General features: G+C 43.9%; 3 protein-coding genes across 10 annotated transcripts in view; 2 read left to right on the top strand and 1 right to left on the bottom strand.

Moving 5' to 3' along the window:
* The first annotated feature begins 98 nt into the window (after window positions 1-98).
* LOC100866692 (protein C-mannosyl-transferase DPY19L1) lies at window positions 99-3,197 on the top strand. 2 transcript variants are annotated; one of them, XM_003694762.4, is made up of 9 exons: window positions 99-218; window positions 304-416; window positions 499-636; window positions 735-803; window positions 961-1,296; window positions 1,371-2,193; window positions 2,294-2,456; window positions 2,539-2,667; window positions 2,757-3,197. In XM_003694762.4, exons 1-9 carry the CDS (start codon window positions 128-130, stop codon window positions 2,968-2,970), a joined length of 2,076 nt encoding a protein of 691 aa, XP_003694810.4. In that variant the 5' UTR covers window positions 99-127; the 3' UTR covers window positions 2,971-3,197. The 2 variants fall into 2 exon arrangements, with proteins under 2 accessions (XP_003694810.4, XP_086764977.1); XM_086908851.1 differs by lacking the exons at window positions 99-218; window positions 304-416 and having other exon boundaries at window positions 529-636; window positions 879-1,296.
* Window positions 3,198-3,322: 125 nt separating this feature from the next.
* LOC100863413 (uncharacterized) lies at window positions 3,323-17,882 on the top strand. Of its 6 annotated transcripts, none has more exons than XM_086908847.1 (9): window positions 3,323-3,398; window positions 4,240-4,540; window positions 8,989-9,213; window positions 9,291-9,868; window positions 13,012-13,192; window positions 13,744-13,878; window positions 14,404-14,947; window positions 15,750-16,020; window positions 16,256-17,882. In XM_086908847.1, exons 3-9 carry the CDS (start codon window positions 8,991-8,993, stop codon window positions 16,607-16,609), a joined length of 2,286 nt encoding a protein of 761 aa, XP_086764973.1. In that variant the 5' UTR covers window positions 3,323-3,398; window positions 4,240-4,540; window positions 8,989-8,990; the 3' UTR covers window positions 16,610-17,882. The 6 variants fall into 6 exon arrangements, with proteins under 6 accessions (XP_086764973.1, XP_086764976.1, XP_086764974.1 ...); XM_086908845.1 differs by lacking the exon at window positions 3,323-3,398 and adding an exon at window positions 3,620-4,083; XM_086908846.1 differs by lacking the exon at window positions 3,323-3,398 and adding an exon at window positions 3,620-3,999.
* The window catches only part of LOC100863299 (uncharacterized), a 29,003-nt gene continuing 26,776 nt past the window's right edge, over window positions 17,822-20,048 (bottom strand). For both annotated transcript variants that reach the window (XM_086908857.1, XM_086908858.1), the window contains exon 2: window positions 17,822-18,937. In XM_086908857.1, coding sequence (XP_086764983.1) covers window positions 18,707-18,937 — 231 coding nt within the window. In that variant the 3' untranslated portion in view covers window positions 17,822-18,706. The remainder of the gene's footprint in view (window positions 18,938-20,048) is intronic.

Raw genomic sequence — 20,048 nt, forward strand, 5'->3', positions numbered from 1 at the left:
GGAAAAATCAATCAAATTCAAATAGATTTTTCGATTGATCGAAAAGTCAATTTTCAAACCGCACGAACGGTGGCGGGTGGCGCGCAAATAGCTGCGATCACGTGACTGCTTCACTTGGCTTCCAAAGATGGCGGCGGAAAGTGACAAGAAGCATAAAAGTGTCGAAAAATTGTGCCGTAAACGAGTGACTTTCTACGAATTAGCTGTGGATCTCATAGGTACAAGCCTCCTCGCGAAAGAAGAAGGCTAATTGTGTGGTTTCCTGTCAGTGTTATCATAAAATCATCTCGTCTCCCGTGACAGGTTTGGCATTTGGCTTGTTTCATCATTGGCATGTGTCTACGCTATTCGAAAATGACCGGCATTTCTCGCATCTGTCCGAAATCGAGAGAGAAATGTCTTTTCGCACGGAAATGGTACGAGTTTCGAATGATATCGGCAAATTGACGAAATATTCGTGGAGTATAACCAGGTATGTTTTGTTTATTCTCTGTTCAGGGGATGTATTACTCTTATTACAAGACGATCGCGGAATCGAAAACATTTATGGACGGGCTGAGAAAAATTAGCCACGATAATATTTCGGAATATGGGAACGTTATCAACGCGGCTAGAAAATATAGCTTGCTACCAGAGGTATTGTATCCTATGACGTTACAGTTATTTTGGTTAGGTTATTGAACACAACACAACAAAGATTGAAATGTATGTAAGACAGAATTGATCATTTACAGTTAGTGGCTGGATATCTTTATCATTGTGCCAAGAATTTGGGGCTTATATCTATAGAGCAGTGTTGGCAAGTGAGATTCATTTTCGTTAGATTTGTATACAGAGTCGACAGATTTTATTTAATATTTATTCAAGGATCTTTATAGATCTTTACAGACTCTGTATGCATAAAGCAATGCAATGTGAGTATCACTTCTTATGGGAGAACTAGAAAAGAATCACTTTCAGATAGAAAGAGGAGAAGGTTTGTCACCGGTAACCAGTTGCGAGGGTCTAGGCGTCCCAGTTTATTTTTATTTGGAAATTGTTTGGACTTCCACTATACTTACAGTAGCTATACTATTCTATTATGCCACTTTCCTTGGCAATAGCCTGTACAGTGGATTCATAGCAGTGCTTCTCTTCTTTTATAACCATAATGAATGTACACGTGTTCAATGGTCTCCACCGTTGAGAGAAAGTTTCGCTTACCCCGTGTTACTATGTCAAATGTACACGTTGACTCTGATTCTTAGAGAGGGTACTCAACAGAGCAAGCAAAAAATACCAAAAGACTTACTCCAGGTGTGTTGAGACTTATGTTCAAACGAGTTGGAATATTTTTGCACAAAAGTAACAAGAAATTTCATTCTTTTCAGAAAATGGGCATGGCAACGATAATTAGTTTATGTTGTTGGCAATTTTCGCATTTCGTATTCATCACGCAAATCGTTGCCCTTTTAATATTAAAATGGATGAAAATAATTTCGAACGATCTTTACAGATCTATTTCTAAAGTTCACGGTTGGTCCATCGTGATAGCAATGGGTATCACCGACAGTTTCCCCTTGCTTTTCTCCATGTACTTGTGTCTTTTGCTCGTCAGCAACGCTTTGAACGTAACCGAGAAATTGACCAATTTTATCGGCTCAAAACTACAAACGATCCTCGAAATAGTTTCCACGATCTTGTGCACGGTATACTTAAAGTCAATCTACGCCTTGTTATACGAAGACACGGCGCACGTGTTCAATTTACTTAAAACGAAACTGATCGGTTACAAAGATTTTCACACGATGCTGTACACGTGCTCCCCGGAATTCGATTTCCTCCAATACAGAAGCTACGAGGCGATCGTAAAAACGTTACTTCTACCGTCTGCCATTCTCGCCGGAATGCTGGTGATCTATTTTTGGTACAGGAATTACAAAATCAAAGGGTACCCTAAATGCATAGAAGCGGATCTCGCGTACAACGGACTACAGACCGGAGCCTTCATTATCATGGCCGTTTTTATCATGAGATTGAAACTGTTCATGAATCCTCATCTCTGTATAATAGCCGGCACGATATGCGCGAACAGATATCTGGAGAAACTTGGTATAAAGAGAAAGATAATCAAGACTGCCATTATAGTTCTATTGATATCCGCGATATCTTACCACGGATTAGAAATATTGCAGGAAGAGCGAAGCGTTATGGGTAACTATATTACAGTAAAGAGAGAAAAAAAAAAGAAAAAAATTCAGTATTAAATAAACCTGTTTATTGCTTGATCTTTTTCAATGATGGCGTAATCAAGGTGAATACAGCGACATCGAGCAAGAAGAACTATTCGAGTGGATCAAAAAGAATACACCTGAACACGCTGTGTTTGCCGGGAAGATGTCTTTGATGGCAAACTTAATGCTCTCGACGGGAAGGCCGATCGTCAATAACCCTTACTACGAGAGCAAAGAGATGAGGTGCATAAGCTTGCTATCCCCTGGATCGTAACGTCGTATATACGATATCAGTTTTGATATTTATTATCTTATGATTTTCCAGAGATCGGACTATGAAAGTTTACGAAGTGTTCAGCAGAAAAGACGTCACATCCGTATACGTGACACTTAGGAACTTGCAGGTCGGATACGTCATTCTAGAGGCATCGATGTGCTTTGGCTACGCAAATTTGTAATGAAATATTTTAATCAACAAATTAATCGTGAGATTAACATATATTTTTGTAAACGTTGCACACAGGTTAGAATTTTGCATTTCAGACCATCGCAATGCCAAATGATCGACTTGTGGGATCTTGTGGACAACGGAGTGGCGAAGGCTGCTGGAAAGCAACCCGTGTGCCCGATGCTGTTTCGAGGAAACGCTTACCCTTTCAAACGATCGTTCGTAAATAATCGTTACGTTGTTCTGCAGCTTGATTATTCTTACTGCGTGGAATTGAAACCGAACAATTCCCTTAATTACCAATCTTGAATGGTAATTGTGATCGAATTGATGAATCGATGTGACAAATCGAAAATACCTCGCCGAAATTGCAGAGAATATTTTTCCCAACAGAGAGGCAATTATGTATGATACTTATATATATATACATATATATATATTTTTTTTTTAAAGAACAATGACTCGTTGAGACGAGCCAAAGTAATTTTGTTAGAACTAAAAATGCGAATAAAAATGTTAACTACGTTCCTGTAAAATCCATATCTTCGTTTTCCTGCGTTCCTGCTTCTTCCCGCATCTCGTTTACGTTTCGTCGAGAAGCAATGCGATTCAAACTTCAAAGTGCTGCCCTCACGTAAGACGAAACTTTTTGCTTTATATAACTTGGCACGAATAAAGGAGCCGCAACGAGAATACTCCGTCTCTCGTAGCATGGTTATAACATCGTCTATATTACGGTAAAATTTGTCCCTTTTTTTTTTTTTTTTTCTTTCTTCCTTTATCTCTTTCCATGAAAATTGGTCGAATTTCACGAGACAGTTATTAGCGCGAGAAACGACTCGGGAGAGTATCGTCACGGGATCGCAAGAAGAATCGAACCACGCCGCGAAGATAGCTCCGTTATAGTACAACACACGGCACTGCACCTTCACTTCGCCGTGTAACAGATAGTATAGTCTTGCCTTCTCGCTATACTACGTTGTGCTGCTGACCCAAATGAATCCAATGGGCAGTCAGTCCTGGTCCGGGCTTCTTCGCGGCGATATTGCTCGCTCGTTCACAGCTGGCATCGTGTAAAATCGCGATACGTCTTTTCGTTACGACAAAAAAAATACCAGTTTACCAGCAATACATGTGCATTGGCAATCGATCGTGGATTTCGTGGTAGATAATTCGCGATTTAATCGAAAAACCTCGGTGCCCATATTGCAGCGTGGTCCCGGTGATCGCCCAGTGAAATTCTAAGGGCACCTTAAACAGTGAAAGTTGCGGACCAATTAATATATATATACACACACACACACACACACACACATATATATATATATACTAAAGACGGTGATTGTCTTGGCCGGTTTATTTTTTCCACAAAAATGGTCCACAACGTTTGGACTATGCGTGTCGTTAAAAATCGATAAATCGGTGCGCCGATTAATTTACATTTTGGCGGGAATTTTTTTCTCGTTGTTATCTCTTTCTCTTTTTACCTTTCTTTCCTTTTATTTCCCTCTCCCCCCCTCCTCCCCTCCCCTCCCATTTCTTCTTTAAATTAGATACCCGAGAGAATTTCTGTTCTAGTGTAAGTTTTATCGAAAAGTGTAACGGAGAAGTATAACATTTCCTGGATTAGAAGTGAACATCATCGGCACACTGTAAACACGTTGTGAAATCTTTGATACAAACGTAACGCGGTAGCTGGACCAGAACAGAGAGGGGGGGAGGCTGAGGATGCCAGAGGCGGAAGCAAAAACGTAGAAATCGCGTCGCACCGGCTACGAGGATCCGATTGATCGAGATCACGCGCATCCGCAGGCTCCGAATAGCGATGCGGTTGCATTCCACGGCAACGATAGTTCCGCATAATCATTGACACTCTGCAGTGAGTATCGAATCATTTTCTCCTTCCTTCCTTTCTTTCTTTCTTTCTTTCTTTTTTTTTTTTTTTTTTCTTTTTTCTCGATCATTATATTCCGCCAACGACGGAAATGATTTCGTGGGATATCAAGGACATCTCCGCCTCGCGTCCTTGCGTCAGCTTATGAACGGTGCATTAATTCGCTCAATGAGCATAACAATGTAAATGCAGTCCTCAATCGGATACGCTGACCCCGCTATCATAATTTCGAAATTATCCTCGTTCCTTCGTGGACAACTCGTAACTCGATCCCCCGGAATTTTGATTCGCATTTTGATATCCTAGATCCTAGTCCATCGTCGAGGAAATTTTGGTTTGCCCAGTTCGAAAATAATCGCGCGTAACTCGCCAGTTGTACGTGGATGTAGAATAACAAGGAAGTAAATTAGCTCGTATTACGTATAGGAGAAACAAGTTTTTCTTACGGCTACAATCCTACGCAGAATGTTAAAATAGCTCGTTAAAAATTAAAATTCCTCACGTTTCACAATTTTTCTATCATCATCTATCGTCGTTTATTAGAAACGCCCATTGAGCTCTCCTCGATGTATGCACGAGATACGTAATAAAATCGTTCATCATTGGCAAAGAGAGAGGAAAAAAAAAAAGAAATACTCCTCCAACGTTCTTGATCGAAAGATGTTTCTCATCTTCGTAAAGTTCCATCGTTTTTCTTTCTTTCTTTCTCTTTTTTTTTTTTTTTTACATTTGGACGATCGTAAAACGGCGAGGGATTGGACGCGGATGGAGAGAAGATAGATTCCTAGTTGGCGAAATAGCCGTTCGTTCCCTGACCTCGAAACAACGCGGAACATAGACAGGTTGGCTGCGTTCGGCCGAGGAATTTGGCACGCACATACCCGACTCGAGCCCGCAAAAAGAAAAAAAAGAAATAACGATGCATCGAAGCCGTACAGAGGCCGTCCTGAATCTCGAACTTATAATATGATCGTTGATGGCCGCGCCTAATCTTCGCCGACGACGATACGACGGATCGTCGCTTACTTTCTCGCCGGTATTCGTAACCCACTTTTCAACCAGTCACCCCACGATTGCACCGGTGCCAACTGCTGCTCGAATTAGTAGCATCTAATTCGCTAGAATTATCTCGAGCCGCCGTTTCATTCCTCAATTCTATCGAGGGAGAAAATTCTTCGAGAAGAATCCACAGTTTCCACAACCGAATCGAAGAGATAGAGATGTATCGAGCTTGAGTGGAGGCTGATACTTTAAAACCATACTTTAACCTCTTCTTCCTCCACCGTGTTTACCACTGGAAAATACCTTGGAGAAGGATGGGCGAATCGTGAGAAACGGTTTCAAGGTGGAGGCCACGCAGGGGGGAAGAGGCGTCCCTCCCGCGCGATAGAGATAAAGAAGCGTGGAGGAAAGCACCGCGTGGAAGAGTGGGCGACAGAGTTTCACATGACCGAGTTAGAGCATCCAGTTTTGCCTGGGGACACGATATATATATATATACTATACCAGTCACGCTAAATATCGTTTTCACGTAGGCCGGTTGATTGCTCGACAGAGCAATCCCTAATTGGCCAGAGGTCACAATCATGAAACGTAATTTCATCCTGCTAAAAGGTAATTGCCGGGAATTGCCGTTCCCTTCGCTTCGCCGATATTCGTATCTTCCGTGTCATTCGAATTCGATCGGATAAATTTGCGCGATTTCAAAGCCAAGTTTTTGGGAAGTTAGAAAAGTTTCTCTCTAACGTGATATCCTCGAACAGGAGGGACAAAGAGGATTGTAAAGATGGAGGAAAATGTGTTTTTGAGGAATTTATTCTCGATCCAGGCCAGCTTGATACGCAGTATTTTGCAGCGTTTTCAAATGTTGGTCGCTCGAGGTATTTTAACACCTTTCACGATCGGACGAAATTGATCGGGAGGCTTAGGCCAGCCATCGCGTGATTTAAATTTATCGCACGTTTTATTGCCAAGCTTTAGAAACTCTAACGAATCTCCACTTTTACACCTCGTAAATTTTGCTAATTTTTAACAGATAGACGGACAGATAGATTTCTTAGAGAGGAGTTCAGTCTCAGAGTTAGGATTAATTTCATCTTGGATCGTGTATGGAATAGGGTCAAACTAGGCGGACGTCTTCCTTCCATGATCTCATATGGCTTCATGGTTGAGCGTTTTTTTTTTTTTCTTTTTTCTGACCTTGCTCGATACTACACCTCCCAGCATTCCTGCCTAATCGAACGACACACCTCTCGCTGCCGCGTCCGTGTCTCGTCACACACGCGCGCACACACGTCTCGGTTAGAAACGTGGTTCCTTCATCCGTGTGCGCCTCGATCCACGTGATTACGAGAAGGCGGTCGCGTTTAAACCCACGTTACGTTTTCGATGCGTGTTTTCTTCCTGGACGGTTTGGAATTTTTTGGAAAGAGAAGGAAAACGTGAATTCGGTCGTTTTATGAACTGGTCTTTTCGATCGATCTCTTTTTTTTTCCCCAGGAAAAGAATTCGACACGTGTCGAAAAAGAAACTTCTTCTTCTTCTTCTTCTTCTTCTTCTTCTTCTTCTTCTTCTTCTCGAAGAAGTTTTAAAGTCGAAGTTTCTAGAGAAGGAAGTAGAAATTGGGAAAGGAGTTTGGAATTTTTAAATTAATCTCGCGACACCTGCCCAAATTCTCGCGAAAGTAAATTCTTTTTTACGGCCATTACCATACAGAGGCGCGCATTTCTGCGGACTTTCTTCGGTGTAACCTACTTCCGGCAGAAGAACAGGAGGAAGAATGACGTTCACACCGGGCAAAAGAAGCCCGGGTATAATAGAAAGACAAGATCTTCAGACTGGTTTCCTCGAACGACATTGTTATCACAGTGGAAGTAAAATTAACCTGGTTTCCGTGACTTTTTCCACTTGGAATCTAATTTCACTTCGGCCCGGCAAATGTCACTTTGCAACAATACCGACGTGTCTATCAAAAGCCAAGATCATCGCGAGAAAGAATTATTAAAAAAACGTTTCCGTGCTTTCCTTTATTTATATATATATATATCTCGTCGTATTTCCTCAAAGTTTTCTCCTATCTGGTTACATTTATTCAATTAATTGCGCAACCAACTGCGCACCGAACAGATTATCGCACCGAAATTTTTCCGCCTTTTCTCGTAATAAAACGTTTCAATAAAACATTCCACAACGCGGGGAGAACTTGAACGTTGAATTTTCATGTTGACGCGTGAAAGTGTAACGCGTGAGTCGCGAAGAATGGGGGAAAAAAAAAGGCGAGATAAAGTCGAGTCGAGTCGAGGAAGAAGATGCACGATCGAAGATACATATTTTGTAATTTTCGATACGCCGCTCGAGGGACAAGGAGCAGGGACGAGAAAGTAAGAAAGGTGGAAAAAGATTTCACGAGGTTGCCGCGATCGTTTCTTTTTTTAGAAACTTCCGCGACCCCCGCCGCTAAATTCTCTCCCAAGAAATTGGCTTCGAACGGTGCAGAGAAATTTCCCTCCGCGAGATGCAAAGGAGGAAAACCTTCCGTGTACGTAAAAAGTTTGAAAATAATCCTCCGGAAAAATTCGAGGGAAATTCACGCGAAATTTAATCCGCGGTTTCTTGCTGGATTGCGCAACGATTCGAAATCGTGTACGATTTTACTACGATCTTTCTTTACGAAACGAATTATTTATCGATCCGAAATGAAAATTTCGAACGAGTAAACGACTCGATTCCGACTCGATAAATTAGACCACGGCCGCGCGGTGGAATAGAAAGTTGCAGAGCGGATCGAAAGGTGCAGGCGAAAGAAGAGAGCAGAAACAGGGTCCGGTGGTTGGATATATATATATATATATATGGAAGAAAGAAGGAAGAAACGATCTCTTCGTTTCCCCCATCGTGTTGACATTTTAGCGACCAAGGAGAAGACTTCCTTCTTCCCGCGGCAATAACTTCGTTGATTAACAATCATTCCCGCCGTTCTTCTTTCCCCCGCCTCCGAGGATGTAATAATTCGACGCGCTAATTGCCACGAGCTTTCATCGAGATTAAGACACTCTCACTGACGGGGAAGGAGAGCCTTTGCTCCGATACGCGTCTCGCCTCTCCTCGCGTAATTTCCCTCGCGTTTTCTTTTCCTTTCCTTTTATCCTTCCTTTTGTCTTCGATCCGACTCGTCTCTCTCTCTCTTTTTGCCCCGGTAAAGTGGGACGTATTTCAAGAATACCGCTCGTAAAATTTCGTCCCATCACTCGACTCGCCACCGAGTCTCGAACCCGATTACCGCGAACGAACATTTAATCGAACGAACATTTGGATCCAAGACGAGAAATGGATCCAAACGTTGTACGTTTGCTTTCCATTTTCCAACCGCGAGTTTTCACGCGAAGAGGAAGGTTGCTTTCTTTCTTTCTTTCTTTCTTTTCTCTCGATTGCAGAGATGCGAAACGAGGTAGGAGAATGGCTGCCCACCTGCGTAGGTTCACCGATATGCATCCTGCTGTTATCATGGTCCCTTCTCATCTATCAGAACCAGCCGTCCTCGGCGAAGAGGAAGATCGACGTGTTCACGGTGGCCATCCTCTCGCAGAGTTTGGTCCACCAGCTCGGCCTGCTCTTCTACGCCATACTCACCCTCATCCGGCCGAGTAATCACTTCGGAGGTAAAAAAAAAGTTGCTGCTCGAATTTCAAGATTATTGGGAGGGGAGAGAATTTTATTTGCCTCGACTCGATCGCAGAATTTTGCTCGACCCTCGTCTGGATCCTGAACTCGTCCAGCATCCTGCAGGAGTTGACCCTCACCTCGATCGCGATATTCACCGCGATCAACGCGGGCGAGGAAGGCGCCAGCCTCACGAAGAATCACCTCAAGTATCATCTGGTCAGCCTGAGCGTGATCAGCGCGTGCGTCGGGGTGACGGGTGTCCTCAACTTCGAGCCGGAGCTGTGCGTCTTCTTGGCCCAACAGATCTCCCCCAAATACGGGATATTCGTCAACTGTCTTCGATGCCTGTTGATCGCCGCCACAGCGGTGAGCCTGCTCGTTGCGTTGGTCAGGCGTCTCTGTCGGCCGGCCAAATCCGAGCTGCTCAAGTCGGTGTCGGATCTGTCCGAGACGAGCTCGAAGAACTCGTCGGGCGCCTTCGAGTGCCATCCCCAGCATTGGGATCCCTCGAGCGGATCTTGCACCAGCGGATCCACCAACAGCAGAGCTTGTTTGCGGAAGAAGAGGGTGCAGATCGAGGAGACCGGCGGGAGGCCGACCACCTACAGCATACTATTCGTCTGTTACGCGTTTCAGTATCTTCCGATTTTGGTGAGCGAAAATTTTTCTTTTTCTTTCTCTCTTTTTTTTTTTTTTTTTTTTTTTGTTCAATCGATGACGAGAGCGCTTACTTCGTAAGAAGCGAGAATTTCGTAACAAAGTATCCGCAAAATCGACGGATGGAGCAGCGAGCCGTGACTCAAAAGGACTACGATCTAATTTATTTACCGATTTATTACGCGTGAGTTAAAAGTGTGAAATTACACGGATTATACGTTTGTCGATTTGAAACGCTCGTTACGAATCGTTGTTTAATTATCCACGAATTGAAGAAACTGATTATCTTTACCCTTGAAAACCGGAAAAGACCCGTGCTCGAATCCCTCTCCACCGGAAGGAAACACGAGTCGCCGATCACCTTTTTTTTTTTCATTCTCTTCTCTCGCCCACACCGGAATTCCGTTCGTTCGTCAATCGAGAAAGTCAACGCGTGCAAAAGGGGAGGGGAACAACAATCGATGCCTTTCTTTCATAAGGTCGCCATATAACGCGCTTTGTCCAATTATATGTTCGAAAGTTTCATATACGTTCGAAATAAAATTGCAACGTGAAGAAAATTAGTAAGAGGGACGACCACCGCGACAAAAGTAGAAACAATAGCGGCATAAATAATATTGGAAAGTGTAGCGAGCTTAATACGGATCGCGGCCTCGATATCAAACTCGATTAAGATTCGTTGGATACCACGTTTCGACTCGTGAAACTTCCCCTGACCTTCCTCGTTAATATTTATAATTCGCTCGTACGCGTGACGTATTCGTTATCGCCGTCGGTACACGAATCAGGTTGCTTCTGCGCAGCCGTTGAAACCTCTCTCCCCTCTCCTTTCCTTCCTATTAGTAGCGTCGCGCCGTCCGACAATTCGACAAAGAGATTTCCTTTCCTTCCGTGAAGATGTTCGCGTTGCTCTTCCTTCTTGCGTCTTTCGTTAATCACATCTCTAAATCTATGCTTCTCTACTCGCTCGTCCACACGGTGTGGAACGTTGTGGTCTTTGCGCAATTATTAATTCATACCCGTCGAATGATTTTACACCGCGTTATGTAAACGCATCCACGATAATTAAATTAGAAACGCGAATACCGTCATCTTGCTCGTTTCTGAAGTTTCGAACCTGCTCGACGACGACGACGACGACGACGATACGATTGAAAAAACTCGAGTCTCTTGGAGCGTTTGAAAATCGTCGTGAACCGTTGCCGATCTCGATCAACGACGACGTGGAGCAAGAAAGCCGTGACGCTCCCATCGCGTTCTCTCCATCGAACAATTAAAAGAGGCGAGGTAAAATTCTCGGTCGAGATTCAAGCGCGAGTCGCCGCTCAAATTAATTGGAGAAACTCGCTCGTGAACGGAGACAGGATAATGGGTTGCGAGATGGAGGAAGGATAAAGATAGATAGAGAGAGAGAGAGAGAGAGAGAGAGAGAGAAGTACGAACGACGCGCCCCTCGCGTTGTGGAATCGCGCGAATCGAGCCGATACAGTTGTGCGGCACGCGTGCAAACAAGAGTCAAGTCGCGTGTTAACCGATATACGAAAAGTATTATTCGAACGATTCGGGGCAGAAAATTTCTGTTAACCGAGATTGCGTGTAGCATGTAATCGCAATTGATGGGTAAAAATTTAATAGATTCGAGGTTACGTTACGAATAAAGTTAATTTAATTTATCTCGCGTGATAATAATTGGAAATAATGAGCTGGCATTATACGAAATGCTATTTAACCGTTTCGACAAGTAATTACTCTAACCTTTATTTTCAACTTTATCTTTACTTTTTCGATCTTGAAGGGTTTTGTAATGTTTACACCTGGAAGAAAGTAGATGGCGCCAGGCAATCGTTCGAGTGGGAGAAAATTGGAATCGGAATCGAAGTTGTGAATAACTTTCCGACGTTTTCGAATTCGGTTCGGTAGAAAGTCGGAGGCGAATCGAGAGATACGATCTATGAAAGGGCGCGAGAAGAATCATTGCTCCTCACGCGACGCGTATATATAATAACCATCACGAAGAACCGAGTGAAATTGGAAATTATATCGTCCGTGAAACGGTTTCACTGTGTTAATGGAACGATATATATATATTTCGAGGTTTCCCTTTCCACGGAGAAGAGAACCGCGACGCTCGCCGCGCATCCCCATTCTCCTAATCACTACCGTCGCAGTTTCGATTTCGTATCTCCGTCACCCATTAGCCGCGTAATCATCGGACGCCGGATTAAAATCACGATAATGACGAGCCGCTCTCCCGCACGTGTAATTCATTTCGCGCATAATTCCATGCAAATCCAGTCCGGCACGCAACGATTTCCCAACCGACCGGCTAGAAACCTTTTCTTTCTGCGTCGATCCTGTCATTAACTTCTGCACTGGCCGGGAGAGATACGAAATATACGACTGTGAACTTTCATCGGTTGCGCAATCGGCCACGATTTCTTCCAACCTTTTTCCGACCTATCGCCGCGAACATTCCCCTCCCCGATACGTCCTACAGTAATTCCAATTGTAATTTTGTTAATTATTTGTTTTGCATCGCTAAAAATTTTATATTTAATCGATGAAATTATTAATCCATTTTTTTTCTGCAAAATCAATTGGCCATCAATGATATTGATCTTATCGAATATTCACGAAAATCGGATTTCTCGCCTTCCTTGCATTCGCGGCGCGCTTTTCGAAAGCCGAGTTTCCACCCGAGCAATTTTCCGCCTGCGGTCGATTTTAAAATCGAAAGTAAACCGCGCAAGGCTCGTTCCCTCCCTCTTTTTTCTTTTTTCTTTTCCTTTCCTCTCTTTCTCTCGGCCCCCCTCGAAATTACAGGAGCGCACGCGTCGCTTCTTTATCGACGCGTCGAGAGCGGGGCAATTAGCCGCATGCGATGCCGGCTGCATTCCGCGCGGCGAAAGCCGCCGTCGTTCCTGACACGATTTCTCGTGGAAAATCCGATCGATCGCGCATCCCAACATCTCTCTATCTCTGTTTCTCTACACGAATTGAATTGGAAGAGTGTAAAAAAGTCGAAATATCGTAAGCTCGTTTCCAAGAAGGAAGCGTTCAGATTCGAAAGGAAGGAAATAAGAAACGCGATGTAAATGTTGTCGTAAATACTGTTTATCTTATTTTCTTTCTCGCAGGTGATATCCATCGAGCCGGGATTCCTCAGGGATTTCTGCACACCCCAGAATCTGGCCACATGGCTCCCGCTGGTAAAGGACACCCTGTTGCCCGTCTTCCTCGCGCTGTTCGACAAAATGTTCTGCCGTTACGTGGCCAAGGTCTACACGAAACAGGATCACGCGAGGAGATTGTCTCACGGTAGGTGGTGGGTGACTCGATCGCGATGCCTCGATTTCACAAATAAGTTTCACGATATTTTCCATCGATCGGAGGATGTATCGATCCTTCTTGGAGATGAAAAATGCAACGCGTTGATCGTTGAGAGAGAGAGAGAGAGAGAGAAAGAAGGTAGCCGTGGGAAACGCGTGTAATCGTCAAGGAGAAATATCGGTTACCGGACAACCTGTCATCTCGCAATCGCGGTAACCGCATACCTCTCGGGTTAATTTCTCTTTTATTCGTCTCTCTCTCTCTCTCTCTCCTCCTTCAATTTTTCTTCCCTTCCCCTCTTTCTCTCCTCGTTAGAAAATAAGAGGAGGAATCTTTGTTACATCTCGTCGAAATGTTCCCGAAACATTGAAACGAGAGAGAGAGAGAGAGAAGGGGGCTTGGCCATTTCTGGCTTCCGGTACGATAAATCGAGGCGAGCGAATTTTCGCAACGAAAGATTGCGAAAGAAGAAATTTCGCGGCCCGATTCCTAGACGATTTCACGAAAAAATTTTCCCCCGCTCGACGTTTCCCTTCCAGGCGGAATCGACGGCAAGTTTCGCCACTTCGAGCACGAGGCCGAGTACAAACTGCAGTTGAACCTGAACCACGGACTCAAGTTCCCCTTGACTAACGGAAGCCTCTACGGCCGGTTGCACAATCACCAGAACAGAGGCGAGTATATTCTGTCTACGCGTTAATTTCACGACACGCTTCCTTTCCATTCTTCCTCCTCCCTCTCGCCTTCCATTTCTCTTTTTCTCTTTTCAACACCGACGGATACGATCGCAATTTAATTACAAATCTGCCTCGTCGCGAATAAAATCGCGATAGATTCTAGGTTTCGAGAGCCGAGGTCGAACGTTTCGAACGATCCACACCTTTCTTATCCACGAGGAGATTTCTAAAGAGGTTATTTTGTACGACGGACAAGTGGCTCCGCCAACCGTGTCTCTCTTCGACTCGAGCGCGCTCTGAATTTTTGATCGCGCGACCCGCTTCCTAACGCGCGTTAGGAATTTCCTCGAAGACACGACGACACTGTTTGGATGAAAAGTGGCCCAACGAATAGTCGCACGATCTCCGTCGATACTAATTTGTACGCTTTTCTCTCCTTCCTTGAAAATCGAGCCGAATAGATCCCTTCTTCTCCTTTCCATACTCGATCCAACGCCTCGATCAAGGGAATGGATTTTACAGGGAAGAGCGGTATACAACAACAACAACAACAACAACAACATTATCCGAGAATACGATCCCTGGACGAGGAGAATAATTACGCTTCACTCCCCGCAGAACTCTCCTCGTTCGGCTGTTCGAGCTTGGAGCCGCGGCAAGAGGCGGGGGGCGGCACCGTCGTCGAGGGGGCAGCACCGAGGAAGAGCACCACCGTCGTCGAGCGATCGAACGTTGGTCCAAGGCCGAGCGAGAGCTCGTTCCAACAGCTGGTGGCCGGCGCTCGCCGAAAGATCGGCAGCACGGACGTGTTCGGCCAGAACATGGAGAATCTGGTCCAACTGGACGATCCAAACGGAGCGAAACGAAAGTTCGCCAAGAGTCTGGACGAGATCAGGGAAGAGCCCTCGAGGAGGCACGCGAGGAGCGTGCTCGGTTTGGAGCATTTGATCCTCGGATCGGATGAGAATCTCGAGGAGGAGGAGGAGGAGGAGCAGCAGCAGCAATCACGTTGCCCTAGGATCGCTCTTCGTAGGAATCAGAGCTTCGATCACGCTAGATGCCAATCGTGAGATTTTCGCCATCTCGATTCTTGATTAAACCTTTCGCCACTTCTCCGCCGCTGAACGAGGAGAATGATCGTCCGCCGCAACAATTCGAGTTGCTTCGACGGTGTTTATTAAAAGAAAAATTGACGACAAAAATATCGATGCTACGTTCCCAGAGAAAGACACTCCGATAAATCCGATCGCTCGTCATATCGTACGATACTTTATGCAGAGCGACTATAATATATACTTAAGTGGCATCTTATGTTATAGTCACCCATAATATCTCTGGCATCTTATGTTATAGTCGCTCGTAGTATCTCAATAACATCTTATGCAGAACGACTATAACAATCGCATGTAGTACCTCAATGACATCTTATCTTATAGTCACCCGTGATAACATTTTATGTTATAGTCGCTCAGTAGCAGAACATAATCGCCCATAGTATCTCACTGGCATCTTATGCAGAGCGATTATAACAATCGTACGTAGTACCTCAATGACATTTTATGTTATAGTCGGCCGTAGCAACTCAGTGGCATCTCGTGCAGAACGACTATAGTCGCCTGTACTCATCTTATGCGACTATAACAGTAGTACCTCAGTGGTATCTGTTATAATCACCTATAGTATCTCCATGACATTTTATGTTATAGTCACTTGTAGTCATCTCACTGGTATCTTGCGCAGAGCGACTATAGTCGGCCGTAGTAGCGAAAGGTTTAAATCGAAATTAAAAAGAAATATAAATACGCAACAAAAAAGTATAGAAATCTCATTTCTCTCTCTCTCTCTCTCTTTTCCGAAAAATATCCCAGGATATATCATCGGCCGATTCTCGACTCGAGAACGTACGACTCGAATAGGCAGGAGGTTCAGATTGGTAGGAAGGAGCAGGAGAAGGTGCGAAAGGAGGAGGAAGAGCAGGAGGAGGGAGACGGATACGAGACCTCGGACGACGAGAGCTGCGATCTCGAGAACGGGGATTTCGACACGATGAGCTCGTGCAGGAGTCGCAGCAGGAGCTGCTGTTCCGTCACCACCGTGGCCAATGATGATTTCGAATACTTTCAACGTAAGGGAACTAAGGTAACATTTTTCTCTCTCGGCACCTCGTTCAATTAATTTCCTTCCTCTTTCTGCAAAACTTTTTTGCCCCTTCTTTGTGAAAAAACGACGCGCGTTTCGAAATCGGCCACAAGGACACAAATACTCGGATCGATGGAGACGCGAAATATAAGTTGGATATATATATATAGTCGAGTCGTGGCCTTTCGTCGTCGATTGCGTAACGGAGAATCGTGAGAACGTGGTGGTTTTGCAGGTGGAGTTGCTGCCCTCGAAGAGAAGCGGCGAGGTAAAGGTCAACATGCGATCTTTCACGCCGAGGATCATCGAGAGCGAGGCGGAGGGGAGGAGGAACGATCCGGCGGACACGAAGCCGAGCATACAGTCGTACCACTTGAAGAGGGCGAGAATAGGGAACGGTTACTCGATGAACGATCTGGACAAGTTGACCGTGGATCGGAAATCCCGGCCGAATCTCTCGATCGAGAGCTTGAAGAGTATCCTGAGGAATTCGGACGTGAGTTATATGGACAACGGGGACATATGCAGGCACGATATTGGCGGATCCGTGCCGGATTTTAAGAAGATCTTCGTCACGGAATTTATATAGATGGATAGAATTTTTCACAGAATTTTTCTTCTTCCTTCGGGAAAGGAAACGGCGATCGCCATTCGGGGAAAGATCGCGAGGGGGATTGGAGAAATTTTTTCGGAAGGAAAGAAGAGAATTGGAATTGGAGGGGGGAAAAAAAGGATCGTACAAAGTGTTCACTGTAATATAAGCGGATATTTTTCCTTTAAGAAGCTAGAGATATATTTTGTATAGAAGAAAAAAAAAAAAAAAAAAGAAAAAAAAAGTCATTTCTGAAACGACGCATAGAAATTTGATACAAGAGCGATGGAAAGACTGTGTACAAAGTGTTCTTTCGAATGAAATTCGTCTTTTTTCTTTTCTCTTCTTCAGAAAAATAAGAAGAAGTTGGATTGTACGGATTTACCGAATTGATTTGACGAGATGCACACAGAGTTTTTTCTTTCTTTCTTTCTTTCTTTCTTTTTATATACTATATACACAAGCGGATCGTTAAGGCTGAAAAGAAGTTTCTTCGTTTGAAAGAAAGCAAGAATCGAGAAGCCTCGGGGAGAAATCGCGAGGTAATCTCCTGCAGTTCCTGAGCACAACCTAAGATCTAGAAAATTATATAACAGCTACACACGGAAGTAGTCGAATTGGAAAGTTCGCGAGGAATGCAATAAGTCAAAGAAGTTGTTAATTAATTCGATTCCTCGACTTCTCTCGTTCGATAGCGAGTTCCACTTTTTCGAGCTTCGAATCGAGACACGAAAAAAAATCTTTTTTAGATCGTCTCTCGAAGAATCCTTGCACAAACGAACGACATTTACATTTAAAGATTCGTTAAAAAAAAAAAAAAAAAAAAAAACAGGAAGAAACACGTTGCGGGAGAATGGATGGGAAAGAAAATCCGAAAAAAAAAACCGGTTTATTTATAACAGCACGATAATATCGCGTCATCGCATCGCACGTTCGTAATAAATCGATAATACGATCGATCGACGTAACGACTCGCTGGGTCTGGAATCGAAAATTGCGACGAGGCCAATTTTTTTTTTTTTTTTTTTTTTTACGTACGCAGGATTCTACTACGCTAGACGAAGAAGATGCGAACAGCGTAAAATATACACTAAAAATATATGGTCGCATCGATCGTAAAATTCCGCGACGAAACGAAATTTGACAAAATTCGATCGCGTCTACGATTATCGCGCGTGGATGGAGATCGTATTGTATATATCTTGTACATTTATGCGTGTGTGTACGGTACTATTTAATTCGTTAAATATATATACAATATATATGCGTATGTGGCAGAGATTTGTGCTCGCTGGTGTATCTTTCATTCCCTGCTGCGCGAAAAATACGAAATGGAAGATTTTTTTTTACAATTCTTACGCGCTAGACTAGAACTTTTTCTTTTTCTTTTCTTTTTTTTTTTTTTTTTACATATACATATATATATAAAGAAAAAGATTTATTTCTACGATACAATTACGAGAAAGAGGAAGAGAAAAGGGGTTACAGCTTATAGAGCTCTTACGAAAAAAAAAAAGAAAAACCTACGATGAAATCTTGCTCTTTCGAGAAATCGTGAAATCTCTTCTCGCAGCTTAACAGCCGATTGCGATTAACGACGTTCTTCGCGCGTCGTAGAAGAGTATATCGAAGATATATCCTTTTTTTTTTTTTTTTGCTTCATTAACTGTGTAACAAATTTGTTACACAGAGATTACACAGTGCAAGCGCTCTAATCGCCGCTTAATTATCCTATCGATCTACACTTTATTACGTTGACTAGCAATACACTTGGTTTGGCATCGTTATTCTAATTATATACTCGCCGACCATGCAAACTATGATCCGCAACGAATCGAGGTGAAAAAGTTGAATTATAATATCGAGATCGACTATTGGACTACACAACGCGTCAATTAATCGAGCGAAATATTCCGTCACATTTTGCAACAGAGGGACGACTCTATTGTCATTTTCTCTCGAATCGTCGATCGCGTTTAACCAATGAGAATCGTTACGCTATTGTTACATATATATATAGATAGATAGATAGATAGATAGAAATAACGCTTTGGTAAAGAAATTGCAACTTGTTCTTGGAACGAGATCGATAGATCAATGGCTCGCGTAGACGAGATCGTTGCCGCGAAAGATCGCCTCGATCATCGACTTCCGGTTGAACTTTCCTCCCCTTGACTCGACGATCGCCACCAGTTGCTGATATCGCTTCCAAGCGGTGACCGAGGCCGCTTCCCCTTCCGCCACGTTTTTAATCTTGCGATACACGTCCGTGCTTCTCACCGCAGCCTCGGATGTTTGACAAACGCTTTCCGAGTCGGGTATCATCTGGAAAACGAAATTTTTAATTTTTTAAAAAAGAAGAAGACCGCTCATCCTCCTTCGAAGGAGGGAGAGAGATTTATTTCTTTCCACATTTGTTGTTGTATTTTTTGAAGAGGCGGCCAGTTTTTTTTTTTTTTAAGAAAATGGAAGTCGATGGAAAAGTATATGTCGCGATTACTTCGTTTCGAGAGGCTCTGCTAAAAGTGGATACATACGCCTCGTTCATCTTTTGCCCTCGTTTAAAGTTTCATCTCTGAGAGAGCTCCTCTTTCCTTCTCTCTCTTTGTCAAACCGTTTTAAAAGCTGGTCGCTTTCATTCGCTAAATTGTGCAAGCTCTTAAGCTTGCCAGACATTGTCCCACCGTGAGAAAGGGAAATCGGCAGGCCGTCCTTTTTACGCCATCCGCCGATCGAGATTCGCTTTTATCCATCCAATAGAGGAAAATCTGCCGTCTCCTCCTCGTTATCCCTCCCTCCCCTTCGCTCGAAATACCCAATTCAAGAATATAAGCAATTATCAATTTTCCACGAGACGAGATCCAATTGGGAGGGAAACGCGCGATTAATAATAAACCTCTCTTGGACAAATTCTCAGCTATTATCCCGATCGTTGGACCCGATTATATACCAATTTTCCTCTCCCTGTTCCTGTAATTTGCTCGACACGGTGGAAAAGCGGGTCGTGTTTAATCGCGTTCCTCGATCTCTCTCTCTCTCTCTCTCGTCCCGTTTGCTCGGGTTGACCGATGTTTGTAGGACGCCGTGTATACACGTGTAACGCAAGCCTAAAGCCGGCCCCTCGAAATCAATACTCGGCATTACACTGTTACTAAGGATTCCCATCCCCCGTCGCCAGATTCAACCCCAACCCGGAGGCGAGGTTCAACGGCCAAAATACGCGTTACACTTTTGGGACGACGAGTTCCGTTCTTTTATCTCTCTCTCTCTCTCTCTCTCAAAGCTCGATTCGATCGCGTGGAAAAATTGGTTGGAACAGTTTTTGGAAAAAGCTGTGTCTCGATCGATAAAAACGATGAGTGCTTTCGAAGTTTTTCGAGTTCCTTGTCGAAATTTCGTTGGATCGAAGGGATGGGAAGGATGAATAGAGGAACGT

Source organism: Apis florea, unplaced genomic scaffold, assembly GCF_048593485.1.
Source record: "Apis florea isolate Af1SG1 unplaced genomic scaffold, ASM4859348v1 contig_3081_pilon, whole genome shotgun sequence".
NCBI lineage: Eukaryota > Metazoa > Arthropoda > Insecta > Hymenoptera > Apidae > Apis > Apis florea.

Coding starts and splice junctions, on each gene's coding strand:
- LOC100863413 (XM_086908847.1), top strand. CDS start 8,991: ATGCGAAACGAGGTAGGAGAATGGCTGCCCACCTGCGTAGGTTCACCG. Junction 9,869..13,011: donor TTCAGTATCTTCCGATTTTG/GTGAGCGAAAAT, acceptor TCTTTCTCGCAG/GTGATATCCATCGAGCCGGG. Junction 16,021..16,255: donor TTCAACGTAAGGGAACTAAG/GTAACATTTTTC, acceptor GTGGTTTTGCAG/GTGGAGTTGCTGCCCTCGAA.
- LOC100866692 (XM_003694762.4), top strand. CDS start 128: ATGGCGGCGGAAAGTGACAAGAAGCATAAAAGTGTCGAAAAATTGTGC. Junction 219..303: donor ATTAGCTGTGGATCTCATAG/GTACAAGCCTCC, acceptor CTCCCGTGACAG/GTTTGGCATTTGGCTTGTTT. Junction 417..498: donor TGTCTTTTCGCACGGAAATG/GTACGAGTTTCG, acceptor TTCTCTGTTCAG/GGGATGTATTACTCTTATTA.